The sequence below is a fragment of the Labrus mixtus genome, chromosome 22 (assembly GCF_963584025.1).
Source record: "Labrus mixtus chromosome 22, fLabMix1.1, whole genome shotgun sequence".
Lineage (NCBI taxonomy): Eukaryota > Metazoa > Chordata > Actinopteri > Labriformes > Labridae > Labrus > Labrus mixtus.
Window position 1 is genome coordinate 20,670,057 of NC_083633.1, and position 25,197 is coordinate 20,695,253.

The 25,197-nt window shown below is 42.0% G+C and overlaps 2 protein-coding genes and 1 non-coding gene across 4 annotated transcripts; all 3 read right to left on the bottom strand.

The window, feature by feature from the left end:
• Window positions 1-55: 55 nt before the first annotated feature.
• c22h11orf98 (chromosome 22 C11orf98 homolog) lies at window positions 56-4,861 on the bottom strand. The gene is made up of 4 exons (XM_061030003.1): window positions 4,749-4,861; window positions 3,981-4,105; window positions 819-916; window positions 56-321 (listed from the first exon to the last, which is right to left on the bottom strand). Exons 1-4 carry the CDS (start codon window positions 4,785-4,787, stop codon window positions 176-178), a joined length of 408 nt encoding a protein of 135 aa, XP_060885986.1. The 5' UTR covers window positions 4,788-4,861; the 3' UTR covers window positions 56-175.
• A 3,528-nt stretch (window positions 4,862-8,389) lies between these two features.
• pthlha (parathyroid hormone-like hormone a) lies at window positions 8,390-24,624 on the bottom strand. 2 transcript variants are annotated; one of them, XM_061030156.1, is made up of 4 exons: window positions 24,470-24,624; window positions 14,534-14,644; window positions 9,240-9,771; window positions 8,390-9,086 (listed from the first exon to the last, which is right to left on the bottom strand). In XM_061030156.1, exons 2-3 carry the CDS (start codon window positions 14,638-14,640, stop codon window positions 9,264-9,266), a joined length of 615 nt encoding a protein of 204 aa, XP_060886139.1. In that variant the 5' UTR covers window positions 14,641-14,644; window positions 24,470-24,624; the 3' UTR covers window positions 8,390-9,086; window positions 9,240-9,263. The 2 variants fall into 2 exon arrangements, with proteins under 2 accessions (XP_060886139.1, XP_060886138.1); XM_061030155.1 differs by lacking the exon at window positions 24,470-24,624 and adding an exon at window positions 14,853-15,226.
• trnat-ugu (transfer RNA threonine (anticodon UGU)) lies at window positions 10,761-10,833 on the bottom strand. The gene has a single exon. It is a non-coding gene; the product is annotated as a tRNA-Thr (tRNA).
• Window positions 24,625-25,197: the final 573 nt, after the last annotated feature.

A 25,197-nucleotide genomic window follows, 5' to 3' on the forward strand; every position in this document is an offset into this window, starting at 1 on the left:
TCTGAATCTTCCTTCTGTCCAGAGTCGGTTCATTAAACACACGTGGTCATGTGTTTAATGAACCGACTCTGGACAGACGTCCCTCTGATCAAACTTCAGAGAAACCGGTCGTTCGATATTTTCATTTTTCAGTTCAAACATGAATCTGAGTCCTCTGTTTTAAGCCGTCGTCTCGTCACTCCATCTCTTCCATCTCTACGTCCGCCTGCGCTCCAGCTGTCCCCGCCTTCTTCTTCTTCTTGTTTTTCTTTGTTGTGGATGGAGCAGACGATGTTTCCTGTTTCTTCTTCTGTGGTGCTGCTGCTGCAGGTAGAGCTTCAACTGAGGACAAAGATGACAACATTAAACATACTGCCAACAACAACAACAACTTTATTAGTTACGATCAGAACTGAAAAAAAGTCGATGGGTTCATCTCGAGTCATTTTCTAGTGTTCGATGTTCAAACACCAAAGCCTGCTGATACGTGATTGGACAAAACGGCAAACAAGAACCCGTCCCATGATGAACATCCAGACGCCCGCGTACAGATTCTACATTTGAATGTTGTTTTTAAACACATGATAATGAAATCTTAACCTGCTAATGTTGAGCTTCACAGTGACTATTTACACATGTTAGCACGTTAGCATGTAGCTCACAGCTCAGGTGCAGATCTGCTTCACGTCGCTGCTGGTCGAGCGTGAAGCCTCGAGCGTCAAGTTCAGTGACTTTAATCGATAAACGTGGTGTGACCTCTGGTTTAAAGAGCTTTTCAAAGCATCAACATAAAGAAGGATTGGAGCTGCTCCAACATGTGAACAGTGTCGTGTTCTCACCGTCCATCCCGGCCTTCTCCTGCTGCATGTGCTGCAGCTGTTTGATCAGCTTCCTCCTCTTCTTCCCCGACAGAGTGATGTTCGCCCGCGCGCTCGAGCTGAAACAAAAAAACAAAAACACAGTCGCTGAGAAAAACGAGGGAAAGAAGGTCACTCTGAAATATCTAAACTATGAGGCGGTTTTCAAACACGATCCTGAACGTTTCTTCAGGATCGTGTTTGTGTGTTTTTGTTTCTGTGTTTGTGTGTTTTTGTTTCTGTGTTTGTGTGTTTCTGTTTGTGTTTGTGTTTGTGTTTCTGTGTTTGTGTGTTTGTGTGTTTCTGTGTGTGTGTGTGTGTGTGTGTGTGTGTGTTTGTGTGTTTGTGTGTTTTTGTTTCTGTGTTTGTGTGTTTTTGTTTCTGTGTTTGTGTGTTTGTGTTTGTGTGTTTGTGTGTTTCTGTTTGTGTGTTTTTGTTTCTGTGTTTGTGTGTTTGTGTGTTTTTGTTTCTGTGTTTGTGTGTTTGTGTGTTTCTGTTTGTGTGTTTGTGTTTGTGTTTCTGTGTTTGTGTGTTTGTGTGTTTCTGTGTTTTTGTGTGTGTGTGTGTGTGTGTGTGTGTGTGTTTGTGTGTTTGTGTGTTTGTGTGTTTTTGTGTGTGTGTGTGTGTGTTTGTGTGTTTTTGTGTGTGTGTTTGTGTGTGTGTGTGTTTGTGTGTTTGTGTGTTTGTGTGTGTGTTTGTGTGTTTGTGTTTTTGTGTGTGTTTTTGTGTGTGTGTTTGTGTGTTTGTGTTTGTGTTGTGTGTTTGTGTTTGTGTTGTGTGTTTGTGTTTGTGCGTTTGTGTTTGTGTGTTTGTGTGTTTTTGTGTTTCTGTGTTTGTGTTTGTGCGTTTGTGTTTGTGTGTTTTTGTGTTTCTGTGTTTGTGTTTGTGTTTGTGTTGTGTGTTTGTGTTTGTGTTGTGTGTTTGTGTGTTTGTGTTTGTGCGTTTGTGTTTGTGTGTTTTTGTGTTTCTGTGTTTGTGTTTGTGTTGTGTGTTTGTGTTTGTGTGTTTGTGTTTGTGCGTTTGTGTTTGTGTGTTTGTGTTTGTGCGTTTGTGTTTCTGTGTTTGTGTGTGTTTCTGTGTTTGTGTTTGTGTGTGTGTTTTTCTGTGTTTGTGTTTTTCTGTGTTTGTGTGTGTGTTTTTGTGTGTTTGTGTATTTGTGTTTGTGTGTTTGTGTGTGTGTTTTTCTGTGTTTGTGTGTTTGTGTTTCTGTGTTTGTGTTTGTGTGTTTGTGTTTGTGTGTGTTTGTGTGTTTGTGTGTGTTTGTGTGTGTGTTTTTGTGTTTGTGTGTGTTTGTGTGTTTGTGTGTGTGTGTGTGTGTGTTTTTGTGTTTGTGTTTCTGTGTTTCTGTGTTTTTCTGTGTTTGTGTTTGTGTGTGTTTGTGTTTGTGTGTGTGTGTTTTTGTGTTTGTGTGTTTGTGTGTGTTTGTGTGTGTGTGTTTTTGTGTTTGTGTGTGTGTGTTTCTGTGTTTGTGTTTGTGTGTTTGTGTTTGTGTGTGTGTGTTTTTGTGTTTGTGTTTCTGTGTTTCTGTGTGTTTCTGTGTTTGTGTGTTTGTGTGTGTTTCTGTGTTTGTGTGTTTGTGTTTTTGTGTGTTTCTGTGTTTCTGTGTGTTTCTGTGTTTGTGTGTTTGTGTGTGTTTCTGTGTTTTTGTGTTTGTGTGTTTGTGTGTTTCTGTGTTTTTGTGTGTGTGTGTGTGTGTTTGTGTGTTTTTGTGTGTGTGTTTGTGTGTGTGTGTGTTTGTGTGTTTGTGTGTTTGTGTGTGTGTTTGTGTGTTTGTGTTTTTGTGTGTGTTTTTGTGTGTGTGTTTGTGTGTTTGTGTTTGTGTTGTGTGTTTGTGTTTGTGTTGTGTGTTTGTGTTTGTGCGTTTGTGTTTGTGTGTTTGTGTGTTTTTGTGTTTCTGTGTTTGTGTTTGTGCGTTTGTGTTTGTGTGTTTTTGTGTTTCTGTGTTTGTGTTTGTGTTTGTGTTGTGTGTTTGTGTTTGTGTTGTGTGTTTGTGTGTTTGTGTTTGTGCGTTTGTGTTTGTGTGTTTTTGTGTTTCTGTGTTTGTGTTTGTGTTGTGTGTTTGTGTTTGTGTGTTTGTGTTTGTGCGTTTGTGTTTGTGTGTTTGTGTTTGTGCGTTTGTGTTTCTGTGTTTGTGTGTGTTTCTGTGTTTGTGTTTGTGTGTGTGTTTTTCTGTGTTTGTGTTTTTGTGTGTTTGTGTGTGTGTTTTTGTGTGTTTGTGTATTTGTGTTTGTGTGTTTGTGTGTGTGTTTTTCTGTGTTTGTGTGTTTGTGTTTCTGTGTTTGTGTTTGTGTGTTTGTGTTTGTGTGTGTTTGTGTGTTTGTGTGTGTTTGTGTGTGTGTTTTTGTGTTTGTGTGTGTTTGTGTGTTTGTGTGTGTGTGTGTGTGTGTTTTTGTGTTTGTGTTTCTGTGTTTCTGTGTTTTTCTGTGTTTGTGTTTGTGTGTGTTTGTGTTTGTGTGTTTGTGTTTCTGTGTTTCTGTGTGTTTGTGTGTTTTTGTGTGTTTGTGTGTTTGTGTGTGTGTTTTTGTGTTTGTGTGTGTGTTTTTGTGTTTGTGTGTTTGTGTGTGTGTTTGTGTGTTTGTGTTTGTGTTTTTGTGTTTGTGTGTTTTTGTGTTTCTGTGTCTTTGTGTTTCTGTGTGTTTTTGTGTTTTTGTGTTTCTGTGTCTTTGTGTTTCTGTGTGTTTGTGTGTTTTTGTGTGTGTGTTTGTGTGTTTTTGTGTTTGTGTTTTTGTGTTTCTGTGTCTTTGTGTTTCTGTGTGTTTGTGTGTTTTTGTGTTTTTGTGTTTCTGTGTTTTTGTGTGTTTTTGTGTTTGTGTTTGTGTGTTTGTGTGTGTGTTTTTGTGTTTGTGTTTTTGTGTTTGTGTGTCTTTGTGTTTCTGTGTGTTTGTGTGTTTTTGTGTTTCTGTGTTTTTGTGTGTTTTTGTGTTTTTGTGTGTTTTTGTGTTTGTGTTTGTGTGTGTGTTTTTGTGTTTGTGTTTTTGTGTCTTTGTGTTTCTGTGTTTTTGTGTGTTTGTGTGTCTTTGTGTTTCTGTGTTTTTGTGTGTTTTTGTGTTTGTGTGTTTTTGTGTTTGTGTGTTTGTTCAGTTCTCAGAGATTATTGACACTAAGTGGTTTTAAATGTAAAGTCGTCTTCCTCAGGTGACTGACCTTCTCTTCTTCAGGTGATGGACGGTGATGAGACCCTGATCGACCACCGCTCCCGTGATCAGATGTCTCTTCCTCTTCTCTCTGCTCAAAACTCGCCGCCGCTTGAACAGATTCCTCCCGAGCTCCTGACAGACGACGACACGGGAAACAGTTAAAAGACGACGTGTACATCTCCTCTTCAATGACTCGCTGATTGGAGAGTCACAGCTTAACCCAGACTCAGTCACTGTGAACCAAATTTACCTACAGGTACCTGAAGTCACCTTTCCTTATGACTACTTCCTGTTTACACCAAATGTTGTTTTGTAATTCAGACAGTGTGCAGGGGTTTTCTTACCCTTTCTGATGGACTCATTCCTCTCATAAGCATCTTTTTTTTAATGAAATACAGTCTGTTAGTTGTCTGTCTTTTTAGTTTTTTTTTTTTTACTTTTGTTACTTTTTGACACGTTGATCATTAGAAAAACATCCGGTATCGAACCTTTTGACCCTCTAACTACCGTTACTGTGAGACTTTAACCTGTAGAAGCTTATTCAACGTGTTTATTTATATAAATGATTTTAAAAAAGCAGTTAAAGGTGGTTTAAAAATGACCAGAAGAAGAAATAAAATTAAAGGTGGCTAACAAAGTACCAAACAGTGTTTCCGTTAGCTTCCTATGCTAGCTGTTAGCCGTCTCTAAGACAACAGACGTCATTAAATAAACATGACGTAAGTTCTCCTGTCTTTTATAATCCACGGTGTTAATATAAATGTGATTTTCTTACAGTTTTGGGTCTGTTTATCTTCCCTCCCGGTGGAGACATGCTGCTTTTCTTTCTCACGTGGTCTTCTTCTTCTACTGTTCAAATTCCGGCTGTCTTCAGCAGCAGCTGCTCTCTACTGCCCCCACAGTTCTGTCCACATATTACATTGACAGTGATGTCTAATGAGGGGAAAAACGGTATTTATATACTTAGAATTTGTTGCTTAAGGAATATAGAGATACTCTGCCTTAGGTTTATTTATATTTTTTAATAATTTGTTTGTATTAAAATTGAGAACTTTATAACTTTACACATATTTATTTATGTTTTTGTTTGTTTGATGATTTCCTTCGCAGTGTAGACACATTGCTTGTTCATTCTCTATGTAAAACTCATCATGACATTACTAGTTTCCCCCCACATTTTCCACATCTATTGACTCTTCTGTACTCAGCAGCAACATGAAAAAGGCCCAACCTGCAAATGCTGACATCTAGAGGCCACATGTGAGTACTGCAACATGTTCCTGTTATACTACTTCCATACAACATTCTGACTTTTGTACCTAATTCATAGTTTGTATGCTTCTGGTTGTATAAGTATTAATAGGTATTTCCTTTTTCACTATTAATTCATTTGGCTGTTACACACTGATATTCAGGTGACGTTTCTCCCGCTGCTCTCAGAGGGGGTATCGATGATTTTTGACTCGTATGTTCAAACTGTGTGATCGGACCTGAACAGATTATATCATGAAAGCGACAGTGTGTCCGTGTGCGCACATCTGGAGCGCTTCAGATTCAGTCATAACAATAAAAGGGTTGGCCGGAGTAACGGATCAGTTTCCTCCCGGCAGATTAAAATCATCTGGACCGAGTGAGCGAGACTCTGATCCTGAAAAACCTTCCACGACGGCGTTAATGATGTCTGACACAACATGAAGGCAGCTCCTCTGAGAATCTGAGGTTTAGTTTCGGGCGGGATGTTTGGAGAGTATTAAGAAAAAACTCTTTTATTGGAACAAATTCAACCTTTTCTTTGACTGAACTCCAGACTGGAAATCAGGACAAATGTTTCTGTGTCATCTGATTGAAAGACGACTCTCTGCTGGAAGATCTGCTGCCAAATATTTCTTTTTTGTTTTTGGGGCTTTTTATGCTTTTATATTTAGAGACAGGACGGTGGATAGACATGCAGGTACGGAGCCAGAGGTCCGATTCCAACCCGGGCCGTCCCGCTTGGAGGACCACAGCCTCCACACATGGGGCGAATGTAATACTCTCAGGTACCTTGCAGTGTAGGTACGAGCAGTAAACGTTTAGCCAAGTCCTGCAGTAAGTTTGCCATTTTTGTGGCGATCAATTCAACTCGAGTCTGAACAAAAAAGAGAAATCGATTTAAACCCCAGAAGGAACAGAAACAAAGTTTTTATCCGGAGGCAGGTAGGCCTTTCACACAGAATACTCCGGGTCGTCTCGGTTTCTCGCTCTGACTTCCTGACCTCCTTTAGTTTTTCTTGGGTGTTGAAGATTTGTCGCTGCGCTGCTCCTCTCTTTCTGCTCGATGTCTCTCAGCTCTCCACCTGAAGCCAAACCAAACTCGGTCGTGTCGTGAAGCTGCGGCGGCGGGAATTATTTTAACGACTCGAGACCAGAAGCCAAATCCCTCCGGCCTCTTTCTGCAGCCCTGGAGCTCTTGATCGTCCCTAATTGAATCCTGGATGGAATTTATGATGAGGGTCTACAATTTGTTGACACTTCTGCTCCATTGAGTGGAAAGTTGTAATTTTTCCCTCCTGCTGTTCGTGCAGACGTTTCTAAAAAAAGCTGCTAAAACTGAGAGAGATGGTTTCCTGCTGAGCTGATGATGGCGATCAGAGTTTAACTGGACAGAGTAAAGAAGTGATGACAAGACGTACAGCAGAAGAAGAAAGCGTTGGTGGGCTGAGAGGCCTTTTAAAAACATTTATTTTACCAGGAATTGCCAAAAAGGCCGACTCCCTGCTTCATCTGTTCTGATGTTTCACAGCTGCACAAAAAATCAAAGTTCATCACTGCAGAACTTGCATTAAAATAATCTAATTTTTAAATTTCCTTCAGGACCAGAGAAATCCAGCGGAAACTTTTGGAGCAATAAAATGTACATTTGGGCTTTTACGATACCCGAAATGTAAACTTTAATACAATTCTCGTAAAAATCAAACAATATTGATATTAATTGCAAAAATTCATTAGCAATGTTTCTTAAATTCATGCAATAAATCCAGGGTTTTAGCTCTTATGATTATGACGTACGTACTCCTTGAATGTCGTTTTCACTGTTTTGTAAATTATACTTTGCACTTTTTGGGGCGGCTGTGGCTCAGTTTGTAGAGTTGGTCGTCTCTCTACTGGATGATTGGGGGTTCGATCCCCAGCTCCCCCAGCGACACGTCCGATGTGTCCTTGGGCAGGACACTTAACCCTGAATAACCATGAAAGTCCATTTACCATTTTAACTGGATAACTTGAAATAAACATTATTCAGTGTGGGTAGTTATCCATGCTCTACAGTAGATACGTTTTTATGCATACCCCCCCCCCCCCCCCCCCTCAGTCTTACAAACAACATGTTCTAAATGTCTAATAAGGGCATTAAAGTGGGATTAAGGACTCAGCACACTGTTGCAATCATGACGTTAATAAAAGCTGCTGACTGATGAGTTTCAAACTGTGTTGGAAACATTTTTCTGTCCAGATTTTTCTTCATCTTTACTGGAAACTTTGGGAAGATTGTTTTTTCTGTTTCTGACGCTCCATGAGTCAGAGAGATGAACCCAAACAGACTCCCAGGGAGAGTTTGATGTGAAGAACGAGGCTGCGTCAGTGTTAAGAGCCACAGAGGAACAGTTACATATATTTAAATATAAATGCACTGGTTATTTCTAATGCATTTGTTTCTTTATGTGCTTTTGGAGGAGTTAAAGTAACTACTCTTATTTGAAGCCTGTTTTTAGTGTTTAAAACTTATTTTGCAGCCTACAGCAAAACACCCTCAACATTAAATAAATAAATAATTGAACTTCTATGAACACTCAAGTTATTGTTTTGAGGTTATATATGACAAGTGTGAGATGTTTTTAATCTTAAGTGAGATGTGAAACCAAAATAAAAACTGCCGATGTAACACAAACAAGGCAAACGGAAGAGGACCCAGGACAGAACCCTGTGGGACACCATGACAGTAATTTTAGACTCAAAGCTTGAAATAAAGTTGAAATAAATTATTTTATTATAAAGTAAGCCTCAAGTGTATTTTTTGGTTAATATTCTACTTATTTTGTTTATTAAAGATTTTTATATATAAACACTCGAAGAATGTCCTATAGTTTTCTTTAAAGCAAAACTTCAAATTACAGTTTTATACAGTATACAGTTTTTCATAAAGGATTTGAGGTTTCCAGCAGCTTAATGGAGATCAGAGGGAAATAATCTGGCATTCATTTCAGATCTTAACCTATAGTTGAATTATACCTGAAACTTTAGAGGACTGAGGATAGAGCCATGAGGAACTCCACCAAGGCATGTTGTGGTTTCTTTATTCCATATAATATCATGAAAACATGCATTATTATCAATAAAAGGGCAAAGAGACTTCAAAAAAACAAGAGACTGCAAGGATGATACTGTCAAATGTTTAATCTGTTCAGTACACGGTGTTTATATCAGTGCAAGTGCCAATGAAACAACAATATCGAGCCGTGTTTGGTGTATGTACACAGATGAACTTTGGCGTTGAGAAGCAGAGCGGGTGGAGGAGGAAACACTGAAGGCGGCAGGAGGGTCGAACACAAACGTGAGACAACAAACAGCTTCCATCAGAAACAAAAACAGCAGCGAAGAAACAAAAAAAACAGGACGTGTGGACAGCCAAAGGTCAAAAATCAAAGAGAAAAATCACACAAGAGTGACAACCGTCGTTTTTTCTTCATTTCAATAAACCACATCAACGATCATGGAACAAAATTAATGGTATATATTTATATTTATATATCTAAAGTGCAATATGGTACAAAAATATAGAAGGTCAGCAGCACCTCGATACATTTACAAAATAAATACACCATTCAGACAAAATAAATTACTGCAAAAAAATCCGACATAATTGGAATAAAAAAGAAAAAAAGCAAGGATTCACAAAGATTAAAATCTGTCGCCTCACACAGCATCAAATAAGATCTTTTAATCATATTCTGCTATTTCTGCTATATTTAGAATATTTACAAACAATAAATATTTTCCAATTTCTTTCCAAACAATCACTTTTACAGAAAACTGCAACGTGAGAGTTTAGGAGTCCACTGCGACTGTCCGAACGTTTCTGAAACACAAAGAGAGAAAAACACGACAGGTCAGTGATTTGTATTCATGTTTGGGTTCAGGGTGTTAAAATATGTTTGATTCTTTGACACTTTTCTGATCCAGAAACATAACATTATTAATGTTGTGACATTGATCCGACCTGTGGACTCACCTTTGTCAGAGACTGACAGCGTTTTTAAAGCAGCGCCCTCTGCAGTCCGAGCAGAGACCTCCACTCCAGGTGGAGTCCACTTCCTTGCTCGTCTTCCGGCCTCCACCCGAGCGAGCGCGCCCTCCTCTTCCTCTTCTCCCCCTCCCTCCTCTTCCCGGACCTCCCTTTCTTCTTCTTCTTCCCGGATGCCTTCAGCACGCCGTCTTTGTACGTCTGAGACTTGTTGGTCTCCTGCGGCAGGTTGGTGCCCTCCTCCTCCTCCAGTTTGAAGCTGATGGGCAGGTTCTTGGTTCCTCCGGGGGGTTTGGAGTGAAGGGTGCTGCCGGTGGTGCTCAAGTGTATTCCCAGGCCGACCCCGGACAGCCCGACCCCGCTGCTGCTCCCGCCTCCCGCAGTCGTCCGGGCCGAGAGTTCTCTGATCTCAGCCGTGTGGACTTCGTCTAACAGCTCCTGCAGCCACATCCGCCGCTTCAAGTCCTGCATCACCCGGCCTTTATCGTGCATCAGCTGAGCGTGAGTCACTGACCGCTTTCTGCAAAACATCACACAGAAGATTTGTTTATGTTAGACTTCTCTTTTAAATCCCTGCACCCAAACTGTAAAGCACACTCGTCTAACTCTTTGAGGTGTAGTTCACTCTGTTGGCCAGCAGGGGGCAGCAGCCACGGTGAAGGAAAAGCTTGAAATGCATCAGCAGATTTCCAATAATCCCTGATTGCATCAGTGAATAAATCGTCATGATTCATCAAACCGCAGGAGCTGAACTGTTTCCAGGGTTGTTAAAACTGATCTCCACCCGGCTCCAGGAGGTCCACACCACCTCCGCCAGTTTTCCTTTTCGATTAATCACTGATACGATCGTGGCACAGAGTCTTTGGCCTTTCACTTCTCATTAAAATAAACGTAAACTGACAGAATCGTGGCACTCGGACCCTCCAGGGATGAAAAACTGGAGCCGAAAAAAAAAAGAGAAACTCCAAAAAAGAGAAACTATGAAAAGGCTTCGTTCTGAACTCTGGCTGCACCGAGCTTTTAGAGATTATGTAAATCCTATCAGGTGATTTCTGGGATCTAAAGATGAATATTGAGTGATGTGATCATGTTTAACTCGTCGTGATGCTGCAGCGCTTCATGCTGCTCAAACATCATCACTCAGATTTGATTTGTGTAAATTCAGGAACAACGAGACTCGATGAAACCATCAAGAAAGAATCTTTTAAAAACAACTTTTAGATCACATCTTCGTTCTCATGAATAACAAACACAAATCATGATGAATAAACAATAAGAGAGTTTGAATCTGAATCTCAAACACTTTTATAAACTCTCTCCTCGGCCTCATTCTCACTCCAAACACCTTCAGCATAAGAAGCAGTTTAAAGACGTCACGCCTTTGTTACTTTATTGTCTCCTATGAGCCAGGCGGCGTCAGGTATTTCAGGTTTAAAGTTAGCTCTGGTATATGTGTTCATGGTGACCTTTGACCTGTGTGAGAGTAAATAATGAAAAAAAAGGATAGGTAGGCCCCAGCGAGATTTGAACTCGCGACCCCTGGTTTACAAGACCAGTGCTCTAACCCCTGAGCTATGGAGCCCTGCATGCACAGCTGTCAGGGCCACGCCTTTATAAACGCCACCGCCTGCTGTGACGGACAGCTGACGGCCTCAATGAGAACAGAGAGCGGGTAAAGATGTTTGATTTGAGAAGCCAAAGAGGAAACATCCACATCGTGACATCTGCAGACTTCACCAAACTTCACCGACATTTTCTCGGCCTATGAGAGGTCGTGTTTGAATAAACGTCTCGTCCAGAGGTTAAAGGTTAAAGGTTTCCCTCCTCACTGTGAGACGGTTAAAGATGATTAAAGATGTCACTTTAAATAAATAAAAACTGTAGGCTTCAGTAAGATTTGAACTCACAACCTCTCTCCTGCTTGGTGTGGCGTCCTGCCATAAAGCCGCCACATGGGGGAGCCGTCTGCACAGGCAGCAGGAGGAAACACCCCGGACAACAAATTCTTTTTAAAAAGGCGTCAAGATTGAAACACATTTGTGTTGGTTCAACACATTTCTGCAGCTCAAATTTCATTTTTTTTTCTTTTCAAATTGAGTCGATTTTTTTGGAAACGTCTGAAAAACATCTGCAGCTCTGTGCAGGATTTGAACTCACAACCTCTGGATTAAGAGACGGAAACTCAGAGGTGACAAAAAGGAGAAGTTAGAGAAACAAACTGAACATTAAGATGTCATAAACTAACTCTTAGACTCTTTCCTTATAACTCACAGGAGACATATGCAAATGTTAAAGTTGAAACACTGGGGCACAGATGGCCTAGTGGTTAGGTTGCACCCCATTTAGGAGGCCATAGTCCCCAAAGCAGACAGCCCAGGTTCAAGTCCAGCCTGTGGCTCCATTCCCCTTATGTCATTCTGTCTCTTACAAACCACTCATGCACAAAACCAGGACTCAAACTTCTGCACCGACACCGTGAGGATGCGCGCAGAAATCTGAACCAAACTTAATTTTTAAGATGTCAAATGAGTTATTAATTTAAAATGTTGACGTCCTTTTTGCAGGTGAAATGTTCTCTGGGTGTTTGCACGAGTTGTGTTGAAGACTTTGAAGGAAACCAAGCGGCGCCCGGTGCAGAGTTTGAATATTTAACACCTCTGATCTGATATCCTGATCGGCCACAAGGGGGCGCTATACTCACAGATATCCAGAGGTTAACGTGCAGCACCTGGCTGAACTTCAACCAGACTTCATTTAAATCTTTTGTTTTTGGAATGTCATGATTTCTCTGCAGAAATGTTTTGAACACATAATCCAGAAACCTGAGATCACGCTGCTGCGTCTTTAAAAATCTAAAGTTAAACGTGATGCAGAAGAAGAAGAGCACACTCTGCCTCCGCTCTGATTCTGAACAGATGGGACGAGCTGTTGTCTTTGCAGGTAGAGTCGGATCGGGGGGCTTTGCTTTGCCGCGGTGTCTCGTTACTCAGAGTCTTAACTCTACCACAAACAGAACGCCGCGGCGCTCAGCTCCAAGGCCTGGGAACCTCCGAGCGCCAACGCCGCACAAACACTTGAGGTGTCTGAGCACACAAACACGCCGCCTTCAATGGGAGATACCGGCGGCTGATTACAGCTCAGCACCACCGCCCCCGTCACAGCCCGTCAGGGGGTTTCCCATCATGCACTGCTCCTCCTCTCTCTGTGCAGGGCTCAGCGTGTTGTGGAGGACGCTGCATCCATACAAACTACAGAGAGGAGTTTCACTTAAAGTAAAGTGAATTCTGCTGAATAATAAAAAATATCCTGAGAGACTTCCTGTTAAAAGACACACACTCCCCGAGTCTTTGAAAAGTGATCCGGCGGAGGAGGAAGAGGAGAGGAAGGAGGAAGAGGAGGAAGAGGAGAGGAAGGAGGAAGAGGAGGAAGAGGAGAGGAAGGAGGAAGAGGAGGAGGAGAGGAAGAGAAGGAGGAAGAGGAGGTGGAGAGGAAGGAGGAAGAGGAGGAGGAGAGGAAGGAGGAAGAGGAGGAGGAGAGGAAGGAGGAAGAGGAGGAGGAGAGGAAGGAGGAAGAGGAGGAGGAGGAGGAAGAGGAGGTGGAGAGGAAGGAGGAAGAGGAGGTGGAGGACGATGAAGAGGCCCTGAAACATCTTGAGGGGCTGCAGCTCATTGATTCGTCCTCATTGAATCTCAGCTTCCTGTTTGTGTTCTTTCACGACAGACAGAATTGAAGCAATACAAATAAAGATTGATTGATTGATTGATTGATTGATTGATTGATTGATTGATTGACAGCTCTGTGTTCTGTAACGAGCTGCTTCAGATTCTGGAGGTTCAGAATGACAGAATCACTTCCTGTTCGTCCAGGTCGATTTTCTAAATTTTTGTTTTAGGATGAAACGCTGAAACTTCTGAACCACCGAGGCTCCAGAAAATATTCAAAATAAACATTTGAGAATTTATAAAAATCACACAGAGCAGGAAACTGGACATTAATGCAGCTCCTACAAAATAAAAGAGGAGACAGAGACGAACCAAACACCGGCTTGGTCTTCCTTTGATTTGGAAAACTCTCTGAACAAACTTCTCTGACATTTATTTTTAAAAACGAGGATTTAGTTCATTTAGACAAAAGGTTTTCCAAACAGCTCATCAAGTAACCGTCACAGTAACCTCGACCACGAGGAGAAGTGTCCACATGGTTTATTTAGTTTTCTAAAGCATCAAAAATATTTAATTTAAGATCATAAAAGATCAAGAACTGCAGCAAGATTATTTTCCTTCCACTGACAGCTGCTCCTGTTTGAGGCCTAAAAACCATTTAGATGATTCAAAGCTGGAACTCAAAAAACGTGCTGAACCACCTCGACGACTTCTCGAGAAGATTTCATTACCCGTCGTTATGACACACAGCGACCGATGAAGAGCGGTCAAGCGTGTGATTCTGAAGCTCACACTCCTCATTTCCCCTCAGGTGGAGTTAACCCCGTCCTGAAATGGGATGAATCACACATCACCAAACGACTGCCGCCCCCGACACCGACGAGGACTTTAAGGTAAACCTGCACGACGACGACGACGACACAGTTTGAATCACTTTAAAGACTTTTAACTGCAAACTTCAAAATAAATGCATTTCAGATGTGACCTGGAAACTTCTCTCCCTGAGAGCATCTTCCCACTGAGTCATTAAAAACTGATCACATCTCAGCGTCTCTCCAGGAAGTGTTGAACTCTCTCTCTTAAAGGAACATTTATCCCGTTTGGCATCGGGCGCCTCGGCAGGAGCAGCAGGTTTGGTTTGGTGCCGAGCCGAGGCCGAGCATCAGCATTATTCATTTCCCTCCAGAGTCCAAACACAGAGAGACGGAGAGGGCGTTAGAAAAGTCTGACGGGGCCCTGAACGCGTCTGATGGGAGCGAGAGAGTTTGAGTTTATCACAGCGAGACGCTTTCTGCCTTTAGGTAAACACACAGGTGGGCGAGCGCTAACCAAACATCTGCCGGCACGTTTCACAAAATGAACACATTTTCCAGCCTCTGCTCGCCCACCACGCAGGGAGAGAGAGAGAGAGAGGGAGAGAGAAAGAGAGAGAGAGAGAGAGAGGGAGAGAGAGGGAGAGAGAGGGAGCGAGAACATAAACGAAAATAAATGAAAATGAGCAAATATCGGAAAAAAAATTATCTGGAAGTTTGGTCCACTTTTTTTTTACTTCTACTGAGAGTGAAAAGAGAATCAAAGGAGAGTTAAAAAAAAACAAAAAACAGAATAAGTGAGACTCACATTCTGCTGCTGAGGGCATCGATGGGGCGTCCAAAGTGCGGCACAGGAGAGCAGAGCAGGAACAGAGCGAAGCACCACTGCTGCAGGACTCTCCTGGAGCAGAACATCTTCCTGTAAAGAAGAAGAACACACTCATGAGCTCCACTTCATCTTTAACCACTGGGAGAGGCTTTCTGGTGTTCAATCTGCAGACGAGTCTCTGCAGAAAAAAAACCAAGTCCTGCATGTTTCCCCCGCAAATTAAACCACAACAAAGATTAAAATTAAACTAAACAAAAGCAGGAGGAGAAGAAGAAGAAGAAGTTGGAGGGAAACTCACTCTCCCACAGCAGCGTCTGTTCCGAAGATAAAAACTTTAATTCACTTTAAGTCCAGTCTCAAACTTTCCAGTCTGACTTCAAACCACAAATAATAAACGTCTCAGGAGACAAAATCCAGGTGATGACACCTTCAGGAAGAGGGAGAAAAAAAAATCCCCACGAGCCAAAACACATCCAAGAGCCCGTTCTTTTCCAAAGTCGTTATTTATGCTCCTCCTTAAAGAGTAGAAGAAGAAGAAGAAGTCCCGCTGCGGCTCCAGCACACGTCCAGGTGTCCCGCAGTGAGAGGTGAGTGATGTCAGGGCAGCTGCTGCAGGTCGGTCTGATGGGAGCGAGTGCTGCATGCTGCCTGAGCGTCTGAGCAGGTCAGAGGAGAGCAGAAGGGGGAGGACTTATGAAACAAAGAGGAGGGCCTCCTCGTCCTGTCTCTGCCCACTGGAGGAGCAGGAGTCAGATAAAGAAAGAAGAAGAAGAGGAGCGGCAGGAAGGTGGCACTCGAGCAGCACAGAGAGAGAGACGACCTGAGAGCTGTGCAGGAGCTACGAGGGTCAACTAGTGCCCAAAAAATAAAACTGTTGTTTCATCCAAAGTTTGAAGAAAACGAGTCAGGGAGAGAAAATTAAAATACTCTTAGAAGAAAATGAGACAAATAAAGACGACAACTGAACCAACAACAAAAACATCATTGTTGGATTTGTAGGTTTAAATAAACAACAAAGACAAAAGCAAAATCGCAGCACTTCATATTTATGAGGGGCGATTAGTGCCAAAGACTAACACTTGTCCACTGATCTGTCCATTTTTAGATTTCACTGTCCTGCTTGAAACCGTTGTTGGAATCTACGGGGATCAAATAGTGCCAAAAAAGTTTGTAAAAAAGGATCTGTAAACTTGTTTGATGTTGGGTGTCTTTTATGTCAATGTCCCTGCTGAGAAAATGTATTTATGAGTTGAAGAAGAGCCTCATGTAGCTAAGTCAGCAGCAAAAGAAAACAAGCTAAATAAATAAACGTGCATGTAAGAAAAAATGGTGTCACTCAATGACGGACGATAAGTGCCCAAAACTGCGCAATCTGTTAAAACTTTCCGTCCACAAACGCTCAGTTCTCAAAAACATCTTCATCCAAATGAAAACCCCAAAACGCTCTCTTAGCATCAGCAGAAGTATACGACCATGCCGGGTTTTTTCCACCCAGGTGACTTTCAGAGCCTGGGAGGTATTTCCCGTCTTGTTGCGTGATGCACAGTGACAGCAGGTCAGAGTGCGAGTCACCGATCCGTCTCGGGGCCATCGCTGGCCTTTAGACGCTGAACAGTCCGGTGGTCAGTCTCAGGTGTAACACAAAACCTCCGGGCACAAAAACATGAAGACTGAACTCTGAACCGTCAGTAACGTCATGACGAGCCGAGGCAAGCAGCATGGGATTTTTTTATGTGTAGATCTGGCAGACAGAGCCTCGCACACACATCCCTGAGATCTCAGGCGACCCTCATAAGGGGGGCCGAGTCCCCAGGTCCACTGTGTTAGAGGACAGACAAGACATTCAACAATCGTACACAAGGATTAGAAATTCAGACTAATGAGCTGTGATGACCTCAGGTTGATAACATCCATCTGCTTTCTGTAGCTCGTTTAAAAATCCAGCAAGCATTTAACGTGATGATCATCTGAGAACATGCAGAATTAATTAATTCACATTACTGTTAAAACATTTCTACCATCAGATGATGTGAAGTGATGCACGCTAACACGCTCTGCGAGCTCTCTGATTCTAATTAACTGAAATCATCTTCTGCTCTCCAACACGTTACTCCACGTTGAGCAGCAGATCGTTAAACTGGATCACAGGATCTGATCTAATCTGATCCAGTTAAATGTGACTCGGGGGGGGGGGGATCAAACGGTTTCACACTTAAAAAGCCTCAGACCATTAAATGTATCACTTATTCTCCCACAAGTCAGCAAGCTACACAGGATTACCAACACATGACAGTTTGCGTTTATATAAAACGTCCACCAGGGGCAGCACTGAGCAGCACTCTGTAAGAGTTAAAGGCTGATGCGACCTCTCTGGGGAGCTTAAAGAGTGACTCTAGAACTTTATTTTGCTCCCCAAATGGTCCGTACAAGGGGGGTATCACTTTCTGAAAGAAGGTTTTATCACGATACCAGATTTTCAACTTTGATTTGATGAGAGTAAATGCAGACATGCACACACACGGCGCTACGCTCCCCCGCAGATCGCTGATCCCCTCGCTCATCTGTAACACCTGTTACTACAGTATGACGGTACAGAGGGGGGGGATCACTCATGGAAGTCTACGCCATTCTTTCCTTTTGTTTCCAGTTTGCCTTTTAATTGCAGGTGAATCTGTGAAATTTGTGAAAAACGGCTGACGCCAAATTAAGCAGCGCAGCAAAGCAGAGAAAGACGAATGACTTCCGTGAAATTTGTGTTCAAATTTAACTTTTTCAACCTCTACTGCAGACGTATCTGTGGATCATCCAAAGGTTGTAGAACCACATGAAACCTGTGTGGTTTTGGTTAAATGAGATTTCTGATTTGGCGACTCCTGCTGGTAATTTCACAACAAACACCTGAGCACGCCACGATGCACGTTTGTACATGAACACTAGATAAAGATGAAGGTAGGAGGGCAGGAAAGTCCCGTCTGTTGAGCTGTTGTCATCAGGGCGTTATTAAATAATACACATTGGTTTTATGTGAAGCACATGAATTCCCTGAGTTAACCCCCCCACACGGAGGCTTAAGAGCAAACATCAGTAAGTCAGACAAACACTGCGGGCAGCAGCGCCATTCCCCCTCGCCGCTATGACTGACACGTGTTGAAATATCAGAAATGTGTTCCAGCTGTCGCCTCCACAATTAAGAACAGATCTAACACACACTCACGGGCTCTTATCTCCGAGTCTATCTGTGTGGAAATCATTTGTGGGTTAAATGTTTAAACGGGCATGAAGCATCGGAGATTTACGAGGAGATGAACATGTTTTTTTAAAAAACTCCGGCTAAATGTGAATCCTGAGTTTAAAACATGTTTAAGATAAAGAGGGAAAACACTCACGTTTGTTTAGTTTTGAGCTGCTGTTTAAAGTCTTTATATGTGATTTTTTGATCCAGCAGATGTCGCCCTTGAGCTCCAGCATGAAACCAAAACAACTGGCACTGCATTGTTGTGTTAGCATGCTAATGCTAGCGATCTTTATTCTGCTCGTATCTTCACACTGCATGTAAATTTACCTGAAATGAGCGTGATCTAGAAACACAGTTAAGCAGTGAGTACAGTATGTTATTCTTCTTTTCTCTAGTCCCTCAATTAAACAACTTTTATACACGAGGGGAGGAGTCAGCCGGCCGTCCCGGCGATGTAAACAAAGTGAAGATAGGACTCTGAAAACTCTGAAAACATCACAGACAGTGGGACTCGGGTGTTACACCCATTGTAGACAGTCATGACTCTCAGAGTTATTTTCAGAGGAGATACTTGATTTATATATTTAAGTGTGAAACATCACATATGAAGACTTTAAGATAAAGAGGGAAAACACTCGAGATGGTTGCTAATTTCTGCATCCAGGAGACGAAAACGAACAGGTAAATCCAAGTACACCTGCTCGTTTAGTCTTTTTTCTGTCCTGTTGTGCCTTGCCTTTATTTTCTGAAGCCGAGCTACCGAATACTCAGTTCCCCTGTTGGGCCGAGCTAACGCCCCCTGAGCGGCTCTGGGGTCGTCCTACACTCCACTGGCTCTCGCAATGAAAGAAAACCTGGACCCGAGTTTGTTTTGGGACAACTTTGATCAGAGTACAAGCTAACGTGACGTCTCTGAGCGTGGACACACTGAGCACAGAGAGCAGCCCACCGTGCACTTCCACAATGTTTAGCTAACATAACGACAGGTCTCTGGGGGTTTCAGCTCCATAGACCCTTTAAGAGGAATGACAACTTCTCTCCTGGGGGGGATGGGGGGGTTCTATACGTGAAGTGCGGATATAGATATTCATCAGGACTTCCCTTCAGTTTGCTCTCTGACTCAACAGTAAGTCAACTGGCTGAGTTTAGTCAAACTGTGTTTTCAATTTACTGAATTATCTGAAACATTCGGCCCTGGCGTCTGTGGGCTTTTGATGCGTCCTTGATTTTTTTTACCCAGAAATAGCAGCTCCACTGTAAAGGTCGCTGTATGAACATGAACACAATGAACACATTATTTGTAAACCTGCCGGCTGCCAACATGTGCTGATGCAACAAACCTTCCTGCTAGCTCCTTTCATTCATTAGGGATCATAAACACAATCCATTGTTTCTTTCCAACCCATCATCAGTGCTTTGAACAAAATAAAATCTACATGTCGATGGTGAATGATCGGTGCCAGGGAGAACTTTTCCTCAGTTTGTCTGAAAATTAGTCGAGTTCCTTCCAGTTTATGAGCTCCTCTGGTTGGAGTCGGTTCAGGAACACAAAGTCCAGGCTGATTTTTAAACACTGGAACAAAAGGAGGAGTGTCGGGGACCAGCGGGGGGAACACTACCTGTCGTCGCCCCTCCCACCTCCTCAGACGCGTCCACTTTGCCCGGCTGGAAACTTAACTCTCATGTCCTCCTGCCCTCTGAAAGCTACTTTACCTGCACGTAAACAGGTAGAAGAAGAAAAAAAAAGTATTTTCCTGGCAGCGGGGGCAGCCTGTGGGGTCCGAGCCAGGAAAGCTGTTTTAGATTCATAGAAAATTGCAGCGTCTTGGCAGAGCTCGACATACACAAAACAAATGTCCGCTTTTAATCTCTGCGACCGCACCCCCCCGCTTCTCCTGCCTCTCTGCTTTTAAAAACAATTCTCCTCACAAAGGCTCGCACTGTTTAAATCTCCCCCCAGCAGAGGTCCAAACTGTGCCACCCGCTCCGTCCAACGGGCCCCCACACCGTCACCAGTGGCGATTCTGGAGTCCTTTGGGGCCCAAGGCAAAAATTCACAGGGGGCCCCTCCAAACAGGAATCACCCCCATTATGAAATAAATAAACACAGTTTTTTCCCCAATATTCAGGGCTAGCCGACCATCATTCTGCCATTAACTGTTATATGAGTGAGTACTATCAGATGGGGCCCCTTAGGGAGGTTTCCTACTGTCATTCCAAACTTTGCACATTTTTGAGCCACTGCTGTGGTTTAAAGTTTATCAGCCCTCAGGGGGGCCCCCTACTGGCCTGGAGCCCCAAGCACGTTGCCTGGCTTGCCCGTTGACAAGCAGCACCTCCGACCGTCACCACACTGATAGGACGCTAACTCCCTTCTCACAACTAAAGGTCGACCAAAGTAAAGAGCTGAAACATAACTGTCATATTTAAAGGCTTTATATGTGATTTTTTTGATCCAGCAGATGTCGCCCTTGAGCACCAGCAAGAAACCAAAGCAACTGGCACTGCATTGTTGTGTTAGCATGCTAATGCTAGCGATCTTTATTATGCTCGTATCTTCACACTGCATGTAAATTTACCTGAAATGAGCGTGATCTAGAAACACAGTTAAGCAGTGAGTACAGTATGTTATTCTTCTTTTCTCTAGTCCCTCAATTAAACAACTTTTATACACGAGGGGAGGAGTCAGCCGGCCGTCCCGGCGATGTAAACAAAGTGAAGATAGGACTCTGAAAACATCGGGACTCGGGTGTGACACCCATTGTAGACAGTCATGACTCACAGAGTTATTTTCAGAGGATATTCTTGATTTCTACATTTAAGTGTGAAAAATCACATAGAAAGACTTTAAAATGAATTAACATAGAAGCAAAAATAAAACAATGTACTCACAGAAATATAACAGTTTGTGAAAACACATTGTCAATATTTACCTCCTTTTGCAGATGCAAACGGGCAAAACTAGCAATCAACTTGCAACGGCTTTGAGACCCATGAAGGTTTCCTGCAAACCTGAAATCTACCCACCAACATGTCTATAAGACCAACGAATGTTTTCTGCAATTCAATCACAACAACTGCTGAAATGTAAAAAAAAATGTTGTGCTCTTTGCTAACGTAACGTGGCGGACACTCGTGAGCTGTGCTGTTCGAATAGTCGTAGCAAAACAAAAGGTTAACCGGGAAAATTTTAAATGAATACCAATTAAATTACAGTGCCTAAAAAAGTCTGTAATCAAATCAATCCTTCAGAACACAAAAAAAATAAATCGTTTTAATTCTGTAGATGTTGTTTAACGGTGCTAACGGTTAATTCATGTGTCCAAATTAAAGAAGCGGGAACCTTAAGAGTCAGTGTTTCTTCCTGATCGTTCCACTTTAATCTGAATAAAACAAGTTAAAGGGTAAGAGTAAGAGTTTCTGTTTCCTGGGAGAAAGATGAATAATTGTACAGAAAGTGACCTCGGAGTTGCGTTAATAGACGTGGTGGCTTCGTGTTTTCGTACGGCAGATGTGAGACTCGCCGTAAATCACGGAGTTTCACACAGAGGGACGGAGGACGTACGGAGAAATGATGGAAAAGTGTGAGCAGAGAGAGGAATGAGGAGGGGGAGGGAGGGTGATGGATGATGATGATTGAGGGATGATGAAGAGACCGTGGGACGTCTCGCTCATTCTCCTCTCAGGGGTGGCCTCTCCCTCTCCCTCATTTAAACCTCTGGTTTACCTTCACCCCCCCCCCCCCCCCCCTTAAAAATCTTCGGCTGCATTCGTGGCGACATATTTTTAACAGAGGAATTCAGGAATGTAGATTTTTTGTTGTTGAATTGTACAGAAACGATCAGCTCCATAAAGAAAAACTCCCCTCACTCTCTCTCTCTCTCTGTCGTGTTTCACTCGCTCAGATTATACTACACACGCCCACCACACGAACACATGCTCTCCACCGCTGTGCAACCACTAATAGTATTTCTGCGGAGTCGAACGCTGCACTGAAAAACTGCACCAGACAAACTTTAGCTCCCTCGTCTGACCCTGTGACCATTTAACAAAATATGAAAAGTGCTGCCCACAAAAAAAAAACACTCGCTAGTCCCGAGCTTCAGGTTGGGACTAAATGTAGGTTTTCTTAATTCAGAGACCAGGTCGTACAAGATTTTTAATCATGATTTACTGTATGAATTTGTAAATTCCATAACCAAATTAAAGAACTATTTCATTATGAAAGTGGAAAAAAAGGAGGATTTTTTGCAATTCTATTTTCATTCTCAACATGCAAGTTTTATTTTTGCTTCAGCTAAGACTCACTGAAAATCAGTTTCCTTTTTATTGTTTGTATGTGATTCTGCACAAATCTCTTACATAACCCTAACCCTCAATATCTCATCCAGGAATTGATTAATTATCACTATTAGTAATTATCATCTTCTCATAAGAAATATTGTACAAAACAGGAGTACAGTTCTGATTATCTCCCCAGCATTACGTAAAGTTTAATATCATGTCGACGTTTCAGCCAGTGAGTAATAAATTAGAAGTTAAATGTCCCCTGAAGTGACTTTAATGAAACTGCAGCAGATTCATTTCTTGAGTATGCTACATGCTATCGCACAGCGTACAGTACTGAGAGAAGAGGCGCCTGCAGTCTGCCTCTGACTGAGCGTCTCTGGGTGACTTTTGCAGATGTCACCAGATGGTTGTATATAATCTGCTGGTGTGTCACTCTTGGATCCCACTGAGGCAATCAAGTCCCCGCGCTCAATTACATCTGATTATGGTTAACACGGCTCTGCCAGCGGAGTGGATTAGAAAATGTAGAGGGACAGAAAGTGGTTTTAGGCTGTATTGACTTTCTAAACAGTTGACATTTGCTTCAGTTTTTTTATGGCTTTAGGCTCAAGAGTTGATGAAGTGTTAGAGAGAAACTCTGGAGATATTTGAAACAGACTTTTGTACAAGTTTTCCAGCTAATAACAACACTTAGCCACCCGCTGAGTGTTTGATTTGTCAGCAAAGACATGCTGCAAAGAGAAAACCTTGGCTTGTTCTTTACTTTGGAGTACAGGAGAAAGATATGTAACCCTTTAAAGTAAGCCGGACAGCCTAGCGGTTATGTTGAGCGCCTCACTAAAGTCCTCCTCACAGCAGCCGTGGGTTCAAATCCAATCTCGGCCCTTTGCTGCATGTCATCCCCCATGACTCTCCCCTCTCAACATTTCCCGTCTATCTTCAGCTGACCTCTCCAATAAGGCAGAAAATGAATAAAATAGTAGCTAGCTTTGGGAGAAGCTAACACGCTAATCGTAATCTGATAAAATATCCAAAACAGATAAAGCAAACTTTTACAATAAAACAAAATAATTACGAAGTGTGGCTGTTCTACAACAAGCTAGCACTGAGTAGAAGCTAACACCAGGAGAAACCAGCAAACAAGCTAACAAACTAGATTTCTTCTTCAATTCACCAACAAAACAACACAAAATGACAATTAACCATATGTAGCAAAGAGATAATGCTTTCCACCATTAAGCTAGCATAACAAGACACAACTTACAAACAAGCGACAAACATGTAGTTTTGAGTGACAAATAACACAACAATTAATGATAACCAAACCCTGAACAGTCCACAATACTTCAAATAGGAGCATTTATTTACTTACTAAAAGAAGTTATGCTGTTTCCATTTAAATGATTTAGGATTTGGCAGCTAATACTTCCAGACCACAGCTAACGAAAGCTAACGAATCTTGTTTTTGAGAAGCTACTAAAGTTTACTAAACTCTTGTCAAAAGCCCAACGTTAATGGAAACATGTTGTTGTAACTGCTTGAGTTATGAAATGTGTTATGAATTAAACTATTAGTTAAGTATTAAGTAGTGGTTGCTTGTTTGATTTTATAGTAGAAAACAGCAAAAAACTTGTTTTATCCATATAAATACGCCTTTTTTAAGACCAAACATTTGATTCAGACAACATACTGAAAATAAGAATTTATCTGAGGCTTGAGATTGATTTCAAAGTGCAAGTTTGTCAACATCAAACAAACATTTAGTCGTGGTCATGTTGTATTATACAACAGCTACAGTGCATGTTTCGTTAGCCTGATTAGCTTCTGATTTAATAAAACTTCCCGATAAGAGAAAAACTCTGAAAGTTCCTGACTTATTAATAATTATGAACTGGTCCTACGATGTCAAGAAAACCTTTCTTTCTAGGAAAGACTTAGAAATGTTTGTTAATTACAACAATCATTTAAAAATCTTTCCAGCAACACTCAAGTCAAAGTCAAATAAGGGTGGGTTCATACTAAGGACCCGAGGCCCGGACCAGAGTACGCTTGACCCTAAAGTCCGATTAATTTGATCAGTATGAACACAAACGAACTGCGCCCGAGTCCGCTCGAAGAGGTGGTCTCGGGCATGGTGCCTAATGTGAAAATGAGAGTCAAGTGAAAAATCTGCAAAGAACAGTCAGAATATAGAATCATGAAAGAGAGATTTGTGAAAAATTAGAAAGTATTAAGGTTTCAATCCTTAAGCTTGAAAAAAAACATACTTTTAAATACTGCTAAATTTATCCTAAAGCCATGTTTGAAACTTACACTAACACGTCCTCCTCTTCAGTTTTTGCACAAACTAAATAAGATTTATTCTTTTTTTTGCATAATGGATTTCTTACCCGCTGTAGTCTTGCTGCTTCTTATGAATCCAGTGAAGATTCGAGTCACAAAATAAAACCTTTCCTGGCTCCTCTTGTCCTGAGTGTTGTTCCTCTGAGGAGAAGAAGAAGAAGAAGCTCCTCCAGTTGTCCTGAGAGTCTCTCTGAGCTCGGTATGATCTGTTGTGAAGGTTCGAAAACCTTTTTAAATGAAGTGAAGCCCTCTTTATGACATCACACCGTGGTCATCAGCTGAAGGGTAATTAAACGGATGAACTTACTCACTCTATCTGTTCCTCCCTCCCACATCCCCTTTCCTCTCGTCCTTTCCTACACTCACAAAAACACTCAAACGCACCACAAACTTCAGTTTATAATTCACAGTCTGAACTTGTTGTGTTACGCGTCTCGCCGGTAGATTTCATGTTGTGGTTTTCAGGGTTTTTTTTCTCTCACTTTGGGACCGCTTCATCCTCGTGCATTTTTTTTATTTTTTTACTTGTCTTCACGTCACTGAGGCATGGCAGTAAAACCTACATTTTAAACTGTTGTTTCTGCACCTACCTAAACTTTTCTTGGGCAGATTAATGTGATCGTTTAAAAAGCCAAATCTAAAAACAGTCTGGTGCAGTCTCTGTTTGTGTCTACACGGTCTGTGTTTCTACTCGATTAAATAATGACCCCCTGCTGACAGACATGTGTCTGACTGACCGGAGGCGGATTGTAAAGAAAAAGAAAAGTCTCTCCAA